The 17833-nt window shown below is 40.6% G+C and overlaps 1 protein-coding gene across 3 annotated transcripts in view; it reads left to right on the forward strand.

Annotated features, from left to right (window-relative positions):
- Nucleotides 1–17833, forward strand: part of eif2ak4 (eukaryotic translation initiation factor 2 alpha kinase 4) — a 131399-nt gene that overhangs the window by 92390 nt on the left and 21176 nt on the right. For all 3 annotated transcript variants that reach the window (XM_060828744.1, XM_060828746.1, XM_060828747.1), the window contains 7 exons: nt 2050–2171; nt 2515–2564; nt 4371–4539; nt 5608–5724; nt 13164–13229; nt 13520–13690; nt 14859–14993. In XM_060828744.1, the coding sequence (XP_060684727.1) occupies nt 2050–2171; nt 2515–2564; nt 4371–4539; nt 5608–5724; nt 13164–13229; nt 13520–13690; nt 14859–14993 (830 nt within the window). The remainder of the gene's footprint in view (nt 1–2049; nt 2172–2514; nt 2565–4370; nt 4540–5607; nt 5725–13163; nt 13230–13519; nt 13691–14858; nt 14994–17833) is intronic.

Below are 17833 nucleotides of genomic sequence, written 5' to 3' on the forward strand. Positions count from 1 at the left end.
CTGCTTTCTTAGAGCCGCCTGTTCCCTTCCCTTTACTCATTTTCCAGCTAGTATTAGACTATTTAAATGTACTAATAGGTAACTATTTAAGGTTAACAACTATTATAAATGGTTTAGTGAGTGTGGTGGGGGTGGATAGCCCACTTTTCCCAAGTTTTGGGTAGAGCACTGTGGACTCAGTCTTGCTGGGTCGCCGCCATCTTGGATCCCCTCAGCACACTTTTCTAAACCTCAATATTCCTCCTGTGATGTGGTGAGCAGAATTTGTCTTATAAAGCTGCAACATGGCATCCTGACTCTCATACTCAGTTCCTCGGTGTATAAAGACAAGCATGCCATATGCTTCCTTTACCACCCTAACTATTTGTGTGGCCACTTTCAGAGATCTGACTCTTGTTGGAGGCCTCTAAAACTGTATTTATCAAAGTTTTCTCCAGTATGAGCCCATTCTGACAATATTATAGATCAATAAATATTGATCTAAATCAGTGTTTTAAAAATTTCTTCAAAAAATGTTATCGACCCCAACTCTTCACAATTTCCCTGATGATTGAAGACTTTGATGAAGGCTCTCTACTGGCAATTCACACATCACACGCACACATGAACAAACTCTCAAACATGCCCTTCTTCCAAACATATCTGTATACACATACACATGCATTTTCACACACCGTATGTGCACACTCTTACCTCTACTCTACCCTAATTCTTGTCTCTTCACTTAGCTGTCATCCCAACCTTTGTATCCTCAACTCACTGAACAGTGCCTCTTTTCAAAGCATTCTCCTCATCTCCCTTTGAACCTTTCTTGTGAACTTCCACCCTGCACCATCTCTCTCTCTCTCTCTCTCTCTTGCTCTCTCTCTCTCTCTCGTGCTCGCTCTCATGCTCTCTCCCTCACTTGTGGTCACTTACCCTCATGCTGTATCCCTCTATTTCTCATGTCCATGGTCTCCCTTGCATGCATTCTCTCTCCTGCATTCGTGGACACTTGCTTTTCCTTGCTCACGTGCTGTCTCCCACATGTGTTCTCTCCTTTGCTCATATTGTCCCCTCCCCCTGCTATCACTAGCAACCGTTGAAGCATGTGGGCACTGAACATGAAAGGCAAAACTGAAGCTATTTTGTTTTAGTTAGGCTTGTCTGGTGCATTGTGTTCAATTTTCCACTATATTTTAGAAAGGAATCGAAGCCCAATAGTGGTTGCAGAAACAACTTATTAGACTAGAACTGAGGCTGAAGTATGGTGAGATTGGAGAAACTGGGCTTGTTTCCTAAGAATGGAAAGGTTGCAAGGAGATATGGTAGTAAAGTTCAAAATCATAAATAGTTACATAGTAAATGGAAAGAAGCAGTTTCTATTGGCAAAAGGGTCTCAGATTGAAGTTAAGTGGCAAGAAAAACAGGGAAACTTTGTGAAACCTATTAAATACACAGTGGTTTTGAAAACGCTACCCGAACATGTGAAGGCACATGCAATACTAATCTTAAAAAGAGAATTCTGTCGGTAAGTGAAGGAAATTTATTTGCGAAGCTGGGGAGGAACAACAGGATTGTGGAATTAATTAGATAGCACTGTCAAAGAAGTTTTAAACAGGCACACTAGGCCAAAATAATGTCATTTTGTGTTGTATGATCTATCATTTCATGTACTGAATTAGAGTTGAGAGTGTGGTGCTGGAAATGCACAGCAGGTCAGGCAGCATCCGAGGGGCAGGAGGATTGACGTTTTGGGCATAAGCCCTTCTGGATGAAGAGCTTATGCCCGAAATGTCTATTCTTCTGCTCCTCAGATGCTCCCTGACCTGTTGTGCATTTCCAGCACCACATGCTTGACTCTGATCTCCAGCATCTGGAGTCCTCACTTTCCTCATTTTTTGAACTAACCAACATCTATGATAATTGATTTAATATCTTTCCTCACCTCACTCATTGGATAAATGTGTTACTTTACTGAAATGCCTTTTCCCTAGACTTTAAACATTTCTCTGATTAATTGGAGGTACAAAGCTTTACCTCAGAACTTAAGTTTGTAATCTTTCACAGGAGCTACCTGGTTGCACACACCTCTATTAATGCCAAAGAACAAGAAGTTGTATGAAGGTAGTGAGGGAGCCTATTTCATGGACCATAGTGGCATGCTGGTCATGCTTCCCCATGACCTCCGGGTAAGTTGTGTAATGTGCGTTGATATTATTGGTCTCCCTGAATGAATGTCTGATTTTAGCTTTACCTGAAGCTGCTGAACAGCCATAATCCTCCATATTTGTTGTGCTCTCCTAAGTTGGTAGTGATTCTTCTGTTCTCAGCGAGGTAAATAAAGTTGTGTTTGCAGATCCTTTCCAGAGTAGTTCTCTACATTATTTGTTAAAGAGTAGACATTTTATTTTTCACTTGAAAAATTTTGAAAGAATGTTGCTTTTAAAATGCATAAGTTTAAATTTTAAAAACGTATTCTGTAATTTATCTACCACAAAGTATTGTATTTATGTTTTTTTTAAATTGTTTTAGATACCATTTGCACGATTTGTGGCAAGAAACAACATCACTAGTTTAAAAAGGTGAGCAGAAATGGTCACTAGCTGCTTTTATGGCGCAGTTCGTAAGACCACCTGACATGTGAAGGCTTTGTTAGTTTCACAGTTTGTGCTAAGCTGACTGGTCTAGGTTGTGGTGATACACTTAGCCTCTGTAGCTGTGGACTGAAGTCCTGAGCAATGGCCAAGTATCTACTTCTGACCAACTGGCTTTTCCTCTCGTTAATTGGCCATTGGATTATAGCCTGACGTAAGGCGCAGTCACTGTAATCTGAGTGAGAAGTAACCCCACATTTCCACATCTTGATTCCATGACAGTGGTCTAACAGGATATATCACATGATGCCAGGGGCTTATGATGCCACAGTGAGGGAAGAGTGGGCAGCAGGTCAGTTCAGGACACTTGTCACATTCTGAATATTTTCTCGATTCAGCTGGCCTGGTTTGATATAGCCTGGCTCACAATGGACATGAAGCATGAGTAAATACTTTGGGTTGACACAAGTTGTATTAAATTAGGAATCTTGGAGGCCATGGCTATGACATGAAACTGAAACTTTTGGTGCAGTGGAATGCTGTTTTGAGATTGAAGTATGACAAATTGATAGGATAAAGTACCAGAGATAAGCTAAATTTGGTCAGGAGAATTTATGGATCATTGGAGAGGGAGCCTAACTTTATTTCACCTTTTCTGAGCTGGGGTATGGTTGATTGTATTTAGTGTACAGGGATTGTTTTGTATTTAAGCACTAGCACTTAATGGCATGCTTGGCAGAGCTTTATTTTGTAACTAAACATTTGCATCTTGTGTTTTATATATGATAGGGAAGCTTAGAAGGAGGTATAGTCATTTTTGATATTAACACTCATAGAATGACACTCTATTTTGGTTAAAAACCTTGCTTGACCACCTTAAACCCTTCTTCCCTCTTTCCTCAACCATCACCCCGAATGACAATTACGAGGACCTTGCCGATTCTTTGTCATCAAGATTTGAGATCAGTTTGCCTCCCTTTCCTTAGGCCACCAAGCCAAATCCCCTCTCCTCTCTGTCCTCATGGGTGTTGCTGATCTCTCCTTGTACATGAGTCCAGCACTCTTGACTCTATTTCTCAAGTGTAACTTAATACCCATCCTGTTTTCCTGGTTCCCATCAGAACACCGCAAACTCAAAGGATTACTGCATTATTAATCCACGACATCGACTAACCAACCAAGGTCTTGGGTTACAACCTACACTATCACAATGACAACTTCTTTCTACTTCAGTAGTATCACTTGATTTTGTCCCATCTTCAGTTGTTCTGCCACTTAAATCCCCTTTAGAGGTTTTGTTGCCTCCAGCTTCCCTCTTTCTACCTTTTGTTAACTTGGGAATCATCAAAAATCTTTGTTGCATCTGCTATTACAAAAACTTGTCTATCACCATTGTACTCCTGACAAATACTACCTCAATATTTATAATTATTACCCTTGATTTCTAAACTCTCCATGTCTTTGTCTCCATCTGCAACACTTAATCCCTTCAGGATATCAGTATTTGCCTAATTCCAGCTGTTCCAGCATCCCTACTATTCATCACTGCACTACAGCAACCTATGGCTTCAGTTGCCTTGGCCCTCCTTAGACATTCCATCTCTCTACCTTTTTCTCCTTTTAAAGCTCCTATTAAAACCTTTGCTAAGCTCTTAGTCTTCTGTCTAATGTGACTTGGTGTCACTTACTTTTATAGATCAATGTGAAACACCTCAGGACATTTTATTTCATTTAAACGTGCATTATAAATATAAGTTATTTTTGATCCAAGTTGGTCTTTTCTTTGGTCACAAGGTACTGCATTGAACGGGTATTCAGACCCCGAAAGCCAGACCGCAGTCACCCTAGAGAACTCTTGGAATGTGCGTTTGACATTGTCACACCAGTCACAAACAACCTACTGCCAGATGCAGAGGTGATCTACACGGTTTTCGAAATTATTCAGGAATTTCCTGTACTTCAGGTGGGAAATTAGTCCATTTGTTGTTAACTCATTTCATCCAATACAGTTTATTTTTGTCTTTAGGAGTGAACATTTTGCAACTTACAGTCTCATCTACACGTTAGGACATTATTCATTACATGGTTTGGTGTATCCTTACACCTTAGTTGCCCAGATTTGAGATAAATTAGCAATTTTGCTGACTGGAATTAAAACAGTGATTTCCAACAATCATCCTTATATACTTCCTAAACAAAAAAACAAAATTGATTATTTCTCTTCCTTGCTGTTTTTGGGATATTGCTATGTATACTTTCCTACTGTATTTTCCCACAACTTCATTGCCTGTTTGGTACACAGTAATGTGAATAGCACAGTATTAGTGCAACATAACTCTTTTTCATTATCCTTCTAGTTCCGCCTGTTTGAGTATAGGAGATGGCTAACCAATCCTGATCTCTCTAATGTGCAGCTGTTCTGAAATGGGTGGTCTTTAGTATACAGTATGCCTTAGGTTTTTAATATGGCAAAGGCAGGGACTAGGAGAAAATGAGGACCTCAGATGCTGGAGACTAATTTCCTCTATATAAAATTAGCAACTGAGAAGCTGGTTTGATCTTGAGCTTTTAATAGATAATGAATAATTAAACGACACTAATTCTTTGATAACTTGGTGCTCCATAATGTGGGTGTATAGGATTAGAACTGAAATAATCTTGGCTAGATCAGGAAGAAGTGGCCGCTGGACACTGTCACTGCTCTTGTAGTGCTCCCATTTACAGCTCATCAGTCATTGCTCATGAAAAGGACAGAAAACAAGCAGCGGCTGTGTCAATGCTTTGCCATAGTCAGGATTAGTGCTGTTACAAGGGTTGAGAACTGTTTTTGACTTGAGATATCTACTTAGAAATGACAACACTCTGTGACAACTTGCTTTTCCAATGTAAAAGTATGAAACACTTTAAATTGGGGGCATGTTTCCAATCGTTTTCTTTCTTCTTTTTAAAATCAGAAGGTTGTACTAATGTTTACAATTCTAATTTTGACCATGCCGCCCTTGAGTGATTATTGCACGCACTTGTTTTCTAGGAACTCAATTACAGCATCTATCTGAACCATACCAGTCTGTTGAAAGCAGTGCTGTTGCATTGTGGGATACCAGAAGACAAACTCCAACCAGTATGTAACATCCTGTGTGATTCAATGGTGAGTTCTGTGGGGCTCCTCAAGTTGCAGCTGATGTTGAAGCAGCAAAATGAGAAGGATGCCAAACTGTTCTGATCTACATGCTTTGTGTTTTAACCATGAGAGTTTCTAGCAACCTCCGCAGTATGTGCAACAAAAAGATGTCCAGGTAAAATAACTGTTTTTGGTTTCTTTTTCTTCTCATGTGAACTTTGTACTCATCAAGAAAATGGATAGGAAGTTAAGTAACCTGAAGTTCAGCTCAATAACATAATGTTGGTCATAAAACTTTACTCCTTATTAGATTAAGTAAGTATTATTTCCTTAGGAATTTGGGGAGTGAGAAAAGTTGGCAATATGAAACAAAGAAATGATGATCTGTTCTTTTTATTGAACAAGAGAGGGAACATGAGTCCTGAGAGTGGAAATCTAGAGACTTTTGTTAGGTAAGCAGATGTGTGATCATTTAGTGTGTTTTAAGTTTATATTTTCTATAAACCAGGGCAATTGTTAAAATTAGTACCAGACGAGAATGAAGACAGTATTGAATTTACAGCTGAAATAGTTAAATCACTTCGTACAGTTATAAATAGTCACTGATTAATTTTTTTAATTCACTCATGGCTCATAGGCTTTGCTAGGTGAAGGTGGATACTGCAGATGCTGGAGATTAGAGTCATTCCTGATGATGGGCTCTTGCCCGAAATGTCAATTTTCCTGCTCCTTGGATGCTGCCTGACCTGCTGTGCTTTTCCAGCATCACTCTAATCTTGACTCATCGGCTTTGCTGGCTGGCCAACATTGACTGGCCATCCCTAATTGCTCTTGAGAAGGTGGTGGTGAGCTGTCTTCTTGAATGGTTGCAGTCCATATGCGGCAGGTAGACACACAGTGCCATCAGGGAGAAAATTCCAGGATTTGACCAAACAACACTGAAGGAATGGCGATATATTTCCAAGTCAAACTGATGGCTTGGAGGGGAACTTGCAAGTGGTGGTGTTCCATGTTTCTGCTGCCCGTGTCTTTCTAGTTGGAAGTGGTCTTGGTTTTGGAATGTGCTGTCTGAGGAACCTTGAATTTCTGTGTATCTTTTATATGGTGCACACCATTGTTACTGAATATTGGTGGTGGAGATAGTGGATTTGTGTGGATGTAGCGCTAATTGAGTGGGCTACTTTGTCGAGAATGGTACTAAAAGTCTTGACTGTTGTTGAAGTTGCATTTATTCAGGCAAATAGGAGGTACTCCATCACACCGCTGTCTTGTGCCTCACAGATGGTGGATAGGTTTTGGGAAGTCAGGAAGTGAGTTATTCGCTGCAGTATTCCTAGCCTCTGACTTGCTAATATAGCCACTTTATTAATATCACGGGTCAGGTGAATTTTCTGGTCAATGGTGTTCCCCAGCATGTTGATTAGTGGGAGATTTCAATGATGGTCGTGCCATTGAATGTCAAGAGTTTGGTTGGATTGTCTCTTCTTGGAGCTTGTCATTGCCTGCCACTTGTCACCCCAACCCTGGATATTGTCCAGGTCTTGTGAAATTTGGACTGTTTCAGTTTCTGAGGAGTTGCAAACAGTGCTGAGCATTGTGCAATCATCATCCTTATTATGCAGTGAAGGTCATTAATGAAGCACTTGTCCTGGAGGTGAGGATGACTGATGTCCAGCAACCACAAGCTCCTTCCTACATGCTAGGTATGATTCCAATTAGCAGAGAGTTTTCCTCCTCCTACCCCATTGATTCCATTTTTGGATCCTTGATGCCACACTTGGTTGAATGTGACCATGATGTCAAGGACAATCACTCTCAATTCATCTTTGGAATATAAGCTCTTTTGCCTATGTTTGAACCAAAGCTATAATGAGTTTAGGAGCTGAGTGGCCTTGGCGTGACCCAAACTGGGTGTCAGTGAGGAAATTGTTGCTGAGCAAGTAATGCTTGATAGCACTGTTGATGACACTTTCTATCACTTAACAGATGACAAGGGGATGGCTGGGTTGGATTTGACCTGCTTTTTTGTGTTCAGGGCACACCTGGGCAATTTTTCACATTATCTGGTAAATGCCAGTGTTGTAGCTATATTAGAACAACTTGGCTAGGGGATGGCAAACTCTGGAGTACAAATCTGCAGTACTATGTCCAGAATATTGTCAGGGCCCATGTCCTTTGCCTCCAGCTGTTTATTGATATCATGTGGAGTGAATTGAATTGACTGAAGACTGGCATCCATGATGCTGAGAACCACTGGAGGAGATGAGCTGGACCTTCCAATTGGTGCTGCTGGCTGAAGGTAGTCACAATATTCCAGCCTTATCTTTTACTGATACGTTTAGCTCCCCCACCATTGAGGATGGGGATATTTGTGGAGCTCCACCTCCAGTGGGTTGTTTAACTATCCAACAGCATTAATGAGTGGATGTGGCGGGACTGCAGAGCTTAGATTTGATTAAATTAATTAAATAAATAAATGACACAAGACTATCTATAAAAAATGACGAAGTTCTGTGTCTGGACAGCAGAATGTGGAAGTTTGTGGTGAAACTGTCCTGATTAAACATGTCTGCAAGAGCTGTGTCCATCTTGGATCTGTCTGTCAGTAGATCATTTGAGCATGGATTAGAGAAATTCTGACACAAGGGAGTGGAAAGAGTTTCTGGCTGGTTTTATTCAGCATGTAATCACACTCCAGGGTAAAGGATGTGCACGGAAAAGGAAGGGTGTGAGTGATAGTGAGTTGAGTCACTGGGACCTTGGAAATGTTGAGAAAGAGATCTTGTAAACACTTGTCCTGCCCAACAGGAATGATGTATTTACTATCTTTGACGATAAGGAAAAAGATTGGAGGAAGAACAGGCACAACACAGATCAACTTGTAATAATGGTCTTTGTAATTATGGGATTGAATGTGTTCTCTGCAGCCAAGAACAAGAATCTGAAAGGACTGTTCCAGGGTAATAGATAACTCACAATAGCTGGAGAAGAACCTGGAAAGGGAGTGGTTGGCTCTAGTTTGGTCCAAGTTGGAACAAACAAGTTAAATAGAAATAGGAAGGCCACTCTGGTGAAAGAATATGAGGATCATGCTTCAACTAAAAACCTTGAGAAGAGTGATCTCTGGATTAATGTCCAAATCGATGTGCAAATTGGCATTAGAGCAGAAAGAGCAGGAGACTTAACACATGGTTAAATCGTTGTCATGGGAAAGTGGATTGCATTTTAAGGGGTCTGGAAGGACTGTACTGATCAGATGCATTCCACCTGAACCAGATGTGGCCCATGTCCTTGTGAAAAAGGTCAGAGATCGAGAAGATGGAGGGGATCATTGACAGGTTCTAACAGATTTAGGAATTATAGAGGGAAAACGGGGAGCAGGGTAGTTGCACTTAGGTGGAATAGTATAATGACATTGGAAAAGAAAGAGATACAGCTAGCTGCAAAATAATAGTAGAACCCACATGCATAGAAATAAAAGATAGTGAAGGATCTATCACACTAATAAATGAGGTGTGCAGCCGCCTGGAAAGTGGGAAATAAAAACTTCGAATAATTGTCATCGCAAATTTCAACCACCCGCTGTTAAGTGGCCAGCACAGGTAAGAAAGAAGATTTGGGACAACAGAGTTCTTACGATATTTACAGGACTAATCCAATATGTGAAAAGTCCAAACAATTTGCTATTGGACCTAGCATTGGGCAATGAACTAGTCCAGATAAGAGAAACAAAAGTTGGGATCCATATCAGCGTTAGTGACTATAATGTGACCCATGCCCTTTAAGATGATGAAAGAGAAGGACATAAATGTGCAAAAAAATCCGAATGAAAGATTGGATGTAAGTTGATTTTCAGGGACCAAGAATAGAACTTTGGAAAGTGAAATTTGAATTAGAATTATGTTTATTGTCCCGTGTGTTCAAGTATAGGGATACATAAATAGAGCAAAAAGTGAACAAAGTTCCCATTTCTAGCATAATTTTAAGTACAGAGATAGCTAGGTAATAAAAGTTAGGTACGTATAAATTAGAAAAATGAAAAAATAAAGTTTTAAAAAAAAGCAGCATTACATTCCTTGTAAAGATAGATATAAAATCTTAGGTATAAATTAGAAACATAGAAGAAGTAAACGCAAAAGTTCAGCGTTACAGTCTTACTAAAGCAGGGAGTCCACACTGGGCTTCACCTCAATCCCAGGAGTCTGCGCTGGGCTTCCGTGAAGAGTCCGGGAGTCTGGTTACTCCACATAAGTGCAGCTACTCTATAATGCCCCATTATAGACTAAGGAATAAGGCCAAAGAGCGTTGGTTGAGGTATATTGCAGACTGAATTGACAGCTGACTTCAAGACAGAAAGCAGAAAATAAGAGGTGGGAAGTGTTATTCCATAAGAATAAGTACTTGAACAAAAACCATTTAGCATTTCCATTAAAAATATTTTGATGGTAAGAATATTATCTTTTACCTTGGAAGGTACGAGACTAGTAGGGGAAGAAAAGCAAAAGGACCTTGTTGTATAAAGACATTAGTTATTAAATGCTGTGCCATACATCAGCAAGAAAATCTTTGAAAAAAGCAAGCCAAGCATCAAGTTTTATTTCTAGAATAGAGGATTAAAAAGTAATGAAACTCAGTCTGTATTGAATGTTGGTTAGACAGCACTTAAGAGATTCTGGTTTCATATGGAGGCAACTTAAATATTGAGTAAAGCTCCCTTTACTTAGTTGCATCTGCATGTTTCGAAGCCACCCTTATTTCTGATTTACTGTGACATGTTATCCTTACTGTGGTGACCAGTCTATGACTCTATTGAATGTGATTTGCTGAATAAAGGCTCCTTTCTTGTTTGAGTTCATATTGACTAGCACCTGACTGAGCCTGTAAGCTCATGGTAGGAATTTTATAGCCGTCAGAAAACATTTTTATTTGAACAGCCTGAGCTGTAAATCGATTGTGGAAAAGCAATTTCTTTTTTTTTAGATATTTTTATTGAAAATTTTAACATGTTTTAACAAGTTTACAAAAGAAAACTAAAAAAACCCAAGTATAAACATTGATATATAGTTAAATCTTAAATAAATGATCACCAAAATCTATCAAACAAGAAAACAGAAATACCAAGAGAAAAAAAAAGGTCAAAACTCAACGAACTACTCGTCTAACTTACAACTAACCAGAGTGTATCATTAAAAGTTTTACATTATTCAAGAGAAAAAAAAATCTTAACGGATAACACAAATTGAGTAGTGATATACATGCTTGGAATGTGTTAACATCAGATCACAACAAAACCCGTATTTATCCAAAACATCCCAAGCATATAAAATTCACAAAAATAAAAGCTCTTTAGTACATTCAGATCAATATAATAAAAAAAACTATTTCTAAATTGATAAAAAAAGTATACAATATATTTAAATGGAGATCTTCTTTTCCAAAAAACCCATCATAACCTCTCTCAACCAGTGCCCCACCCTTGACACAGGCACCCCAGGATACGATAAAGAAAATTCTAGTGTACTACTAAACTAGAACTACCCTATCCATTCCCCCCCCCCCCCCCCCCCACCAACACCTGGATATATTTGGCAATGGTAATACTATATATGAACATATATGACTATATAAAATTACAGTCTCAGCAAATAATAATTAAATATATTAACACAAAAAAGCAGAGGAAAACAACCCCGCTTCCAAGGACAAAGATAAAATAAGGTAAGGTAGCCATCATCCCCCCATCCACATTAACCAGACCCCCTGGCCTGTATATATATATAAAAAAAGGGGGAAAGGAAATTGCTAAGTAAAGGATGAATAAATAAACCCTTCTCCCCACCCCCTGGAGATAATATTAAACAGTAAGATAACGAAAGGAAAAAAAAAGGGGGGGTGGTAAAACGGGGTGGGGGTAGGGCAAAACAACATCAATTAACTCTTATAATCTAAGAGAGTCCAAAAGTTCCTTGGCCTTCTCCGGTGATCCGAAGTTGTACATGGACCCTTCATAGCTAAAGCGTAGTACAGCTGGGTAGCGCAAGGAGTGTTGAATGTTTAAATCCCTTAAGCGCTTCTTTGCTTCATCAAATGCCTTCCTCTTTCAGACCAAAGCTGGGGAAAAGTCCTGAAATAACATGATCTTGGATCTTTTATAAATCATGGCTTGGGGATCTTTCCCGAGATTTCTGGAGGCTTCCAAGAGCATCTGCCTCACCTTATAGCTCTGCAGCCGGAACAGGACCGGGTGGGGGCACTGGTTCAAGCTGGGCCCACATATTGCAACCTGGTAGGCCCATTCTATCTTTACCTGGCCTGATCTAGCCTCCAGATTCAATAACTGCGGAAGCCACTGTTCAAGGAACCTTGTAAGCTGGTCTTCTTCCCGTTCGGGAAGGCCCAGCAAACTAAAATATTTTTCGATAACCTCAAGAATCGAGGTCATCAGTGTGATTCTCTAAGGTCCAGACTTGCTGCTCGAGAGTCCGGACCCGAGCCACGGCCGATTCTGCAATAGCCTCGGAGATTGCGGCCTTTAGCTCCGCCCCTCCGACTCGGCATTCAGTTTCTTCGATGTCTCGGCTGCGCTTTTGTAGCGCGGTCAAGAATGAATTCCACCGACTTCGGGACTCTCTTATGAAAGCATTGATCTTCACATCGAATTTGGAGATTATTTCCACAAGGCTTGCCACCGTAAGTAAGTCCCCCGGGGTGGCTGCGGATGCCTCTGCTGCAGCTGGGGAGGGTGGGGGAGGGGTTCCTGCCTGCTGAGAACTGCGGGCTCCTTTCCCCCCTAGTCATTTTTACAGGAGACTGAACTGTACAAACTTAGTACTAAACCACTAATTACATTAAGTAAAAACTCTTTTTAATTGATTTGGTGAGTGTGGTGGAGGAGGGTGGCCCGCTTTGCCTAGGTCTTGGGAGGAGCACTATAGACTCAGACTTGCTGAGTCGCCACCATTTTGGATCTCCGGAAAAGCAATTTCTAACCTGGTGAACATTCTGCTCCCCTATTATTGGTTTGTTCTTCAAAAAAAAAGGATATTGGAAAGTGTAACTGAAACTATGCCTTTAAATGTTGAAAGTTTGAACTGGTGCTAACCTGGTGGTTGAAAGTACTGGCCACTACTAAATATAGTGTGTCTGGGCAGTTGTTAGGACTTGTACTCTTTTAGGTCTCCAGATTCATCCATCCATGTTACCAAAGCCCTCACAGCTGTCTGTTCTGTTCCATTTCTCTAATGAGAGTTGTGCTTTGAGGAACTTGCCTCACGATTGATAACCTGGAATTGTCCAGGAGATTGATCTTCTGATCAACATTCATAAATATCACAGTGCTGCATATGACTTCCTTAAAATCTGCTTTTGATCAACCTCTATTAAACATTTAAGTTTGGTACCTTGCTAGATCTACTGATTTCTTTCCATCTCCTTTGATACATGTCAATCTCTCTTTTCCATGCCAGATGGGGAAACTGACCAAGCAAGAGGTAGAAGCCAAGTTCTGCAATCTGTCACTGTCACCAAACAATGTAAGTTGAGCGGTTGCTTGTTTTCCACACAGTGACATCTGCCTCAGAGCATAGAATTTCTTGAATGTACAGCGGATTTATAACTCATTAGTTTCAACTGGTCTCTGGGTGTGTTAACGCTCAATGTGAAGTCCCTCTCATTTTCTTTATTGCACCTGTCAATATATTTCTATTCCATTTCCCCAGCGGTTATTTAGCTTTAAATGCATTTGTTACTTTGTGCATTAGTGATGAAGGGCTTGGCAGGAAAGAAAATTTCTGTTTTTACAGTGCTGCTTTCTCTCATTCAGCTCTTGCATTTATATAAGTATACTGAGAATAAGCTGGATCTGAAAGAACTGAGAGATGTGCTGAAGCCTCTGATGAAGGGGAAGATGGCTGTTAGCCAGCTGGTAAAGCAGGCATTAAAGGAGCTTGAGGAAGTTATGGAACTCCTAAAGAAACTTGATGTCAAACTGAAGGTTGGTCATAATTCTAATGAATGCTTTGAAACAGAGACCAAGGATTTCACTTTATAACTCAACTTGTTAATGTACTGAAGTTGAACCATATAGCTGGAGTGGTAGGAGGCTGAGCATCAAGTGCCACTTGCTCTAGAGATGTGTAATACCATCATTCACCACCTTTCACCAGGTTCAGTGGTGTCAGTTTACTTTTAATCTGCAAACAATACTAGTCCTCACTGATCTCCTCCACCCTGGCAGGGATGCCATCTGCTAGTGTTTCTCCTCATCGTTGTCACTCTATACGACTCAGGATTGTGGACTCCACTTCCTCCAAAATCGAAGTGACCTGCTGATTCCCTGTTCACACACTTGCTGAATAAAATTAATAAAAACTTTTTAAAGGTTATGATGGTCCTTTGGAGCAGGTGAGACTTTAACCTTGACCTCCTGATCCAGAGGTAGGGATCTTACCACTGTGCAACAAGCACCTTGATTCCTTGTCCTTACAAAAAATGGTGCTAAACAGCACATGCAGCAAATAGAACCACACCCTAGCATTGACTTTAAATTTAGAGGGGTTAAAATTGGTGAAAAGGGTCTAACTCAGCCAAAAGAGGTGCGAGATAAGGAAGTTGACTGGTGGTATGTGAGATGGATTTGTATATCCTGGGACTCTCAACAAACAGACTTTCAGCTTGTCAAAACGAGCAGGAATACTTAGCGGCTTTGGTGGTAAAGGTCCTGTGAGAAGTAGTCAACATTTCCAGTTTGCCGGTTCTTTATCTGAACTCAGTACTTGGAGATATAACAGTTTTAAAGCAAGGGCAGGGCTGGATGGAGGAAAAGGGAAAGTTTGTGATCAGTTGGGAAGCAGCAGAGAGGATCGTTCAAAGTAAGAAGAGACGGTAATGGAACAAATGCAAAAGCAAAGGTATGGCTGGAGGAGGTGTAAATGTGAAAAGCAGAATCATTACCGGCAGGTATCATTTGAAAAGAAACAAAGTGCAGAGACCAGGATGTGAGATTGTTGAACTCAGTGTTAGACCCATAAGGCAATAAAATGCTTGATCAAAAAAAATGAAGTTGTGTTCTTTAAGCTTGGATTGAGCTTCAGTGCAAAGGTACAAGAAGCTTGAAGACCTTGCTCAAACAGATGTTGATATCAGCCTTCCTTGTTTTATAGGTAGTCGTGAACCTGGGCCTTGTCTACAAGGTACAGCAGCACAGTGGGGTAATTTTTCAGTTTGTAGCACTCGTGAAGCGGCGACACCACATTGTGCCTGATATCTTGGCAGCTGGAGGGAGGTATGACAATCTGGTGAGTTATTTTGGTCCTGCCTTTCCTTGGTAGCACTGATCCCCTGTATAAGATTCTGTTCGTCCAAATGCGTCCAGTCACACATTCTTGACTATGTAGTGTTAAAACGAGCAAGTGAATTTCTTTTGTTTACTAACAAATGTTGACTTCAGTTAGTGACAGATACCTCCTTCAAAAAAGCTGTAATGCTTTAGGTAGAATTGCCGCCGTTTACATTTTGATCAGGGATCTTGATCAGAATAAATTAATTGCTATAACATTGCACCTTACAAATGGTTCAGTGTCCACACTAGTGTAGGTCATGAAATATTTTTGTTCTCCTTGCTGGAGCCACATTAGGGAGATTTAAACAATCCTTAGATAATTATATGGATGATTTTGGGATAGTGTAGAGAGACAAGCTGAGAATAGTTCACAGGTCGGCGCAACATCAAAGGCCGAAGGGCCTGTTCTGTGCTGTATTGTTCTATGTTTGTATAGTCACATACACACAATATACTCTTTTAATATATCCTTTTCTTGGGTACATCATAACACATTTTTCATGTGCTATACTAGACAATGAGAGCTGTTGGTTTATTGAAGCATGCAAGTCATCATGACTGACGTTCACTCTGGTTTGAGCTGCAGTTCACATCGTTTAAATTTCCATCAGTGCTTTCTTGATGATTATTATTATTCTTTTAGCCTTGAGGCAATGTGGTTCATTTCAGTATCTCTGATGCAGTCTCAGTGGAGCTAGGTAACTTTGATGTGGACTGTGGGTTGAATCTGTTTTGTGTGGCGCATTTCCACACTTCACCAACTTCTCCGACATTTTCTCTTGTGTGATGTTGTTGTCCTCTGGTAGCAATATGCAGTCTTGCATAAGAGCAGATGAGGTGAAAGTTGACATTTCCCTCCCATCCAGTTTAACTCATCTTCAAGTCCATGTCTCTCCTCCACAGTGGTGGCACGATGGCTCAGTGGTTAGCACTGCTGCCTCACAGCACTAGGGACCCGGGTTCAATTCCGAACTTGGGTGACTGTCTATGTGGACTTCTTTCGAGTTCCTCCCACGGTCCATGAATCGGCCATGTTAAATTGCCTATAGTGTTAGGAGCATTAGTCAGAGGAAAATGGATCTGGGTGCATTACTCTTTGGCGGGTCGGTGTGGACTTGTTGGGCCAAATGGCCTGTTTCCACACTGTAGGGAATCTAATCTAATTTAAATCTAAATGTATTGTTATGCAGAGCTCACACTATCTAAGTCATTGTCATAGTGTCATTGGTTCAGGGTTATTCTCCCTATTGCTGGATGATTTGGTACTGAATTGTCTCTGAAGAACATACCTGCACATGTTAAACGTCATCCTTTGAGATAAAGACCAATATCTTATATATTTTGTCTCTGATTAAAAATCTATGTGATTGAGGTGCTACATGACCATTATGATGAAATGCCGTTATCCTCAATTTGTCTGATTTATTGAATTATCTTAATAGGGTCCCATTGTAGGAACCACATTGTTGATTATGGGTACTGGATGTGCAAATCGACTTGTTTTCTGTTCTCTGTGATAACTGTTATTGATGGTCTAAGTGGGAAATTTTGTGAGAATCTGTTTGTATCCATGCTTGAAGAATCAACTTCTCTTTCACCCCACTCATGTGGATAAGAGAGAAAAAGAGACATGGCTTTTGTGGACCCATGGTCTAGGAAGGGTCTGCACCTCTGAATGCACGCATTCAAAATAATAAACTACCTGGGTGTTTGCAGCACAGAAGTTTGTTGAAGCTCTCATGCACTGTACTGCAGAGTGACAGGTTGATCATTTATTTCCTTGTATCGTGATTTATGTGCTCAGTTGTAATGTAGTAGAAAGGTGTCTGGCACTTAAACTGGTGAGGGAAGAAAATCAGCTGAATTGTGAATCTGTTCACTTGCCAGTTGAGTAGTCTACAGTGATCATTGGAAGCAGCTTTCTCCTGTCCTGCCACAAATTAGGATGCAAAATGCTTGTTTCTGCTTGTTATAGCTCTCCAATTCCCCTAATTCCTTGGGGAAAAAGAGACTCAAGTCTGGCAGTTTCTGTGGAGAGTTAGCATTTTGGGTCCAGTGACCTTTCAGAACATAACTTCTGTGGGGAGAAAACAGAATTAAGGAGAAGGTGAGGACTGCAGATGCTGGAGATCAGAGTTGAGAGTGTGGTGCTGGAAAAGCATAGCAGGTCAGGCAGCATCCAAGACTGATGAAGGGTTTTTGCCTGAAACATTGATTTTTCCTGCTTCTCGGGTGCTGCCTGACCTGCTGTGCTTTTTCAGCACAACACTCTCGACTCTACACAGAAGTTGCCAGACCTGCTGAGTTTTTCCAGAAGTTGTTTATTTTTCTGATTTCTAGCATCCACAGTTCTTTTTTTCTTCGTTTCCCCCATCTCGTCTCTTGATTTGTCATAGACCTGGAGTAGGCAATTGTTTTGTCCATCACCTAACCTCCCATTATTTATGGTTAAGAGAGCAAACATCACCTTCAACAGTGAATGATATCATTACTGGGCTTAATCTTGACCTTGTTTAGTGATCCCCATACATCCAGTTTCAAGCAAGGACGACTGGAGCAGGAATTCTGGAATGTTTATGGTTCTTCAGTTCCCCACTCCCTTCTTTGTCAACAGCACTGAGATCATTTGTAATGGAAGCGGGAGCAACAGCTTACCTTGCTGAGATCACCTGCATTAGTCCAGGTCAGAAATCAGTCATAGAGCAATGCCAGACTATGGGAATTACTTCAAGCGCTGCATTCATCTCTTTTGGCTTTTGCAGAGTTATGCAAAATGGTTTGTAAATCTCATTTTTC

The sequence above is a fragment of the Hemiscyllium ocellatum genome, chromosome 8 (genome assembly GCF_020745735.1).
Source record: "Hemiscyllium ocellatum isolate sHemOce1 chromosome 8, sHemOce1.pat.X.cur, whole genome shotgun sequence".
In the NCBI taxonomy this organism is placed as follows: Eukaryota; Metazoa; Chordata; class Chondrichthyes; order Orectolobiformes; family Hemiscylliidae; genus Hemiscyllium; species Hemiscyllium ocellatum.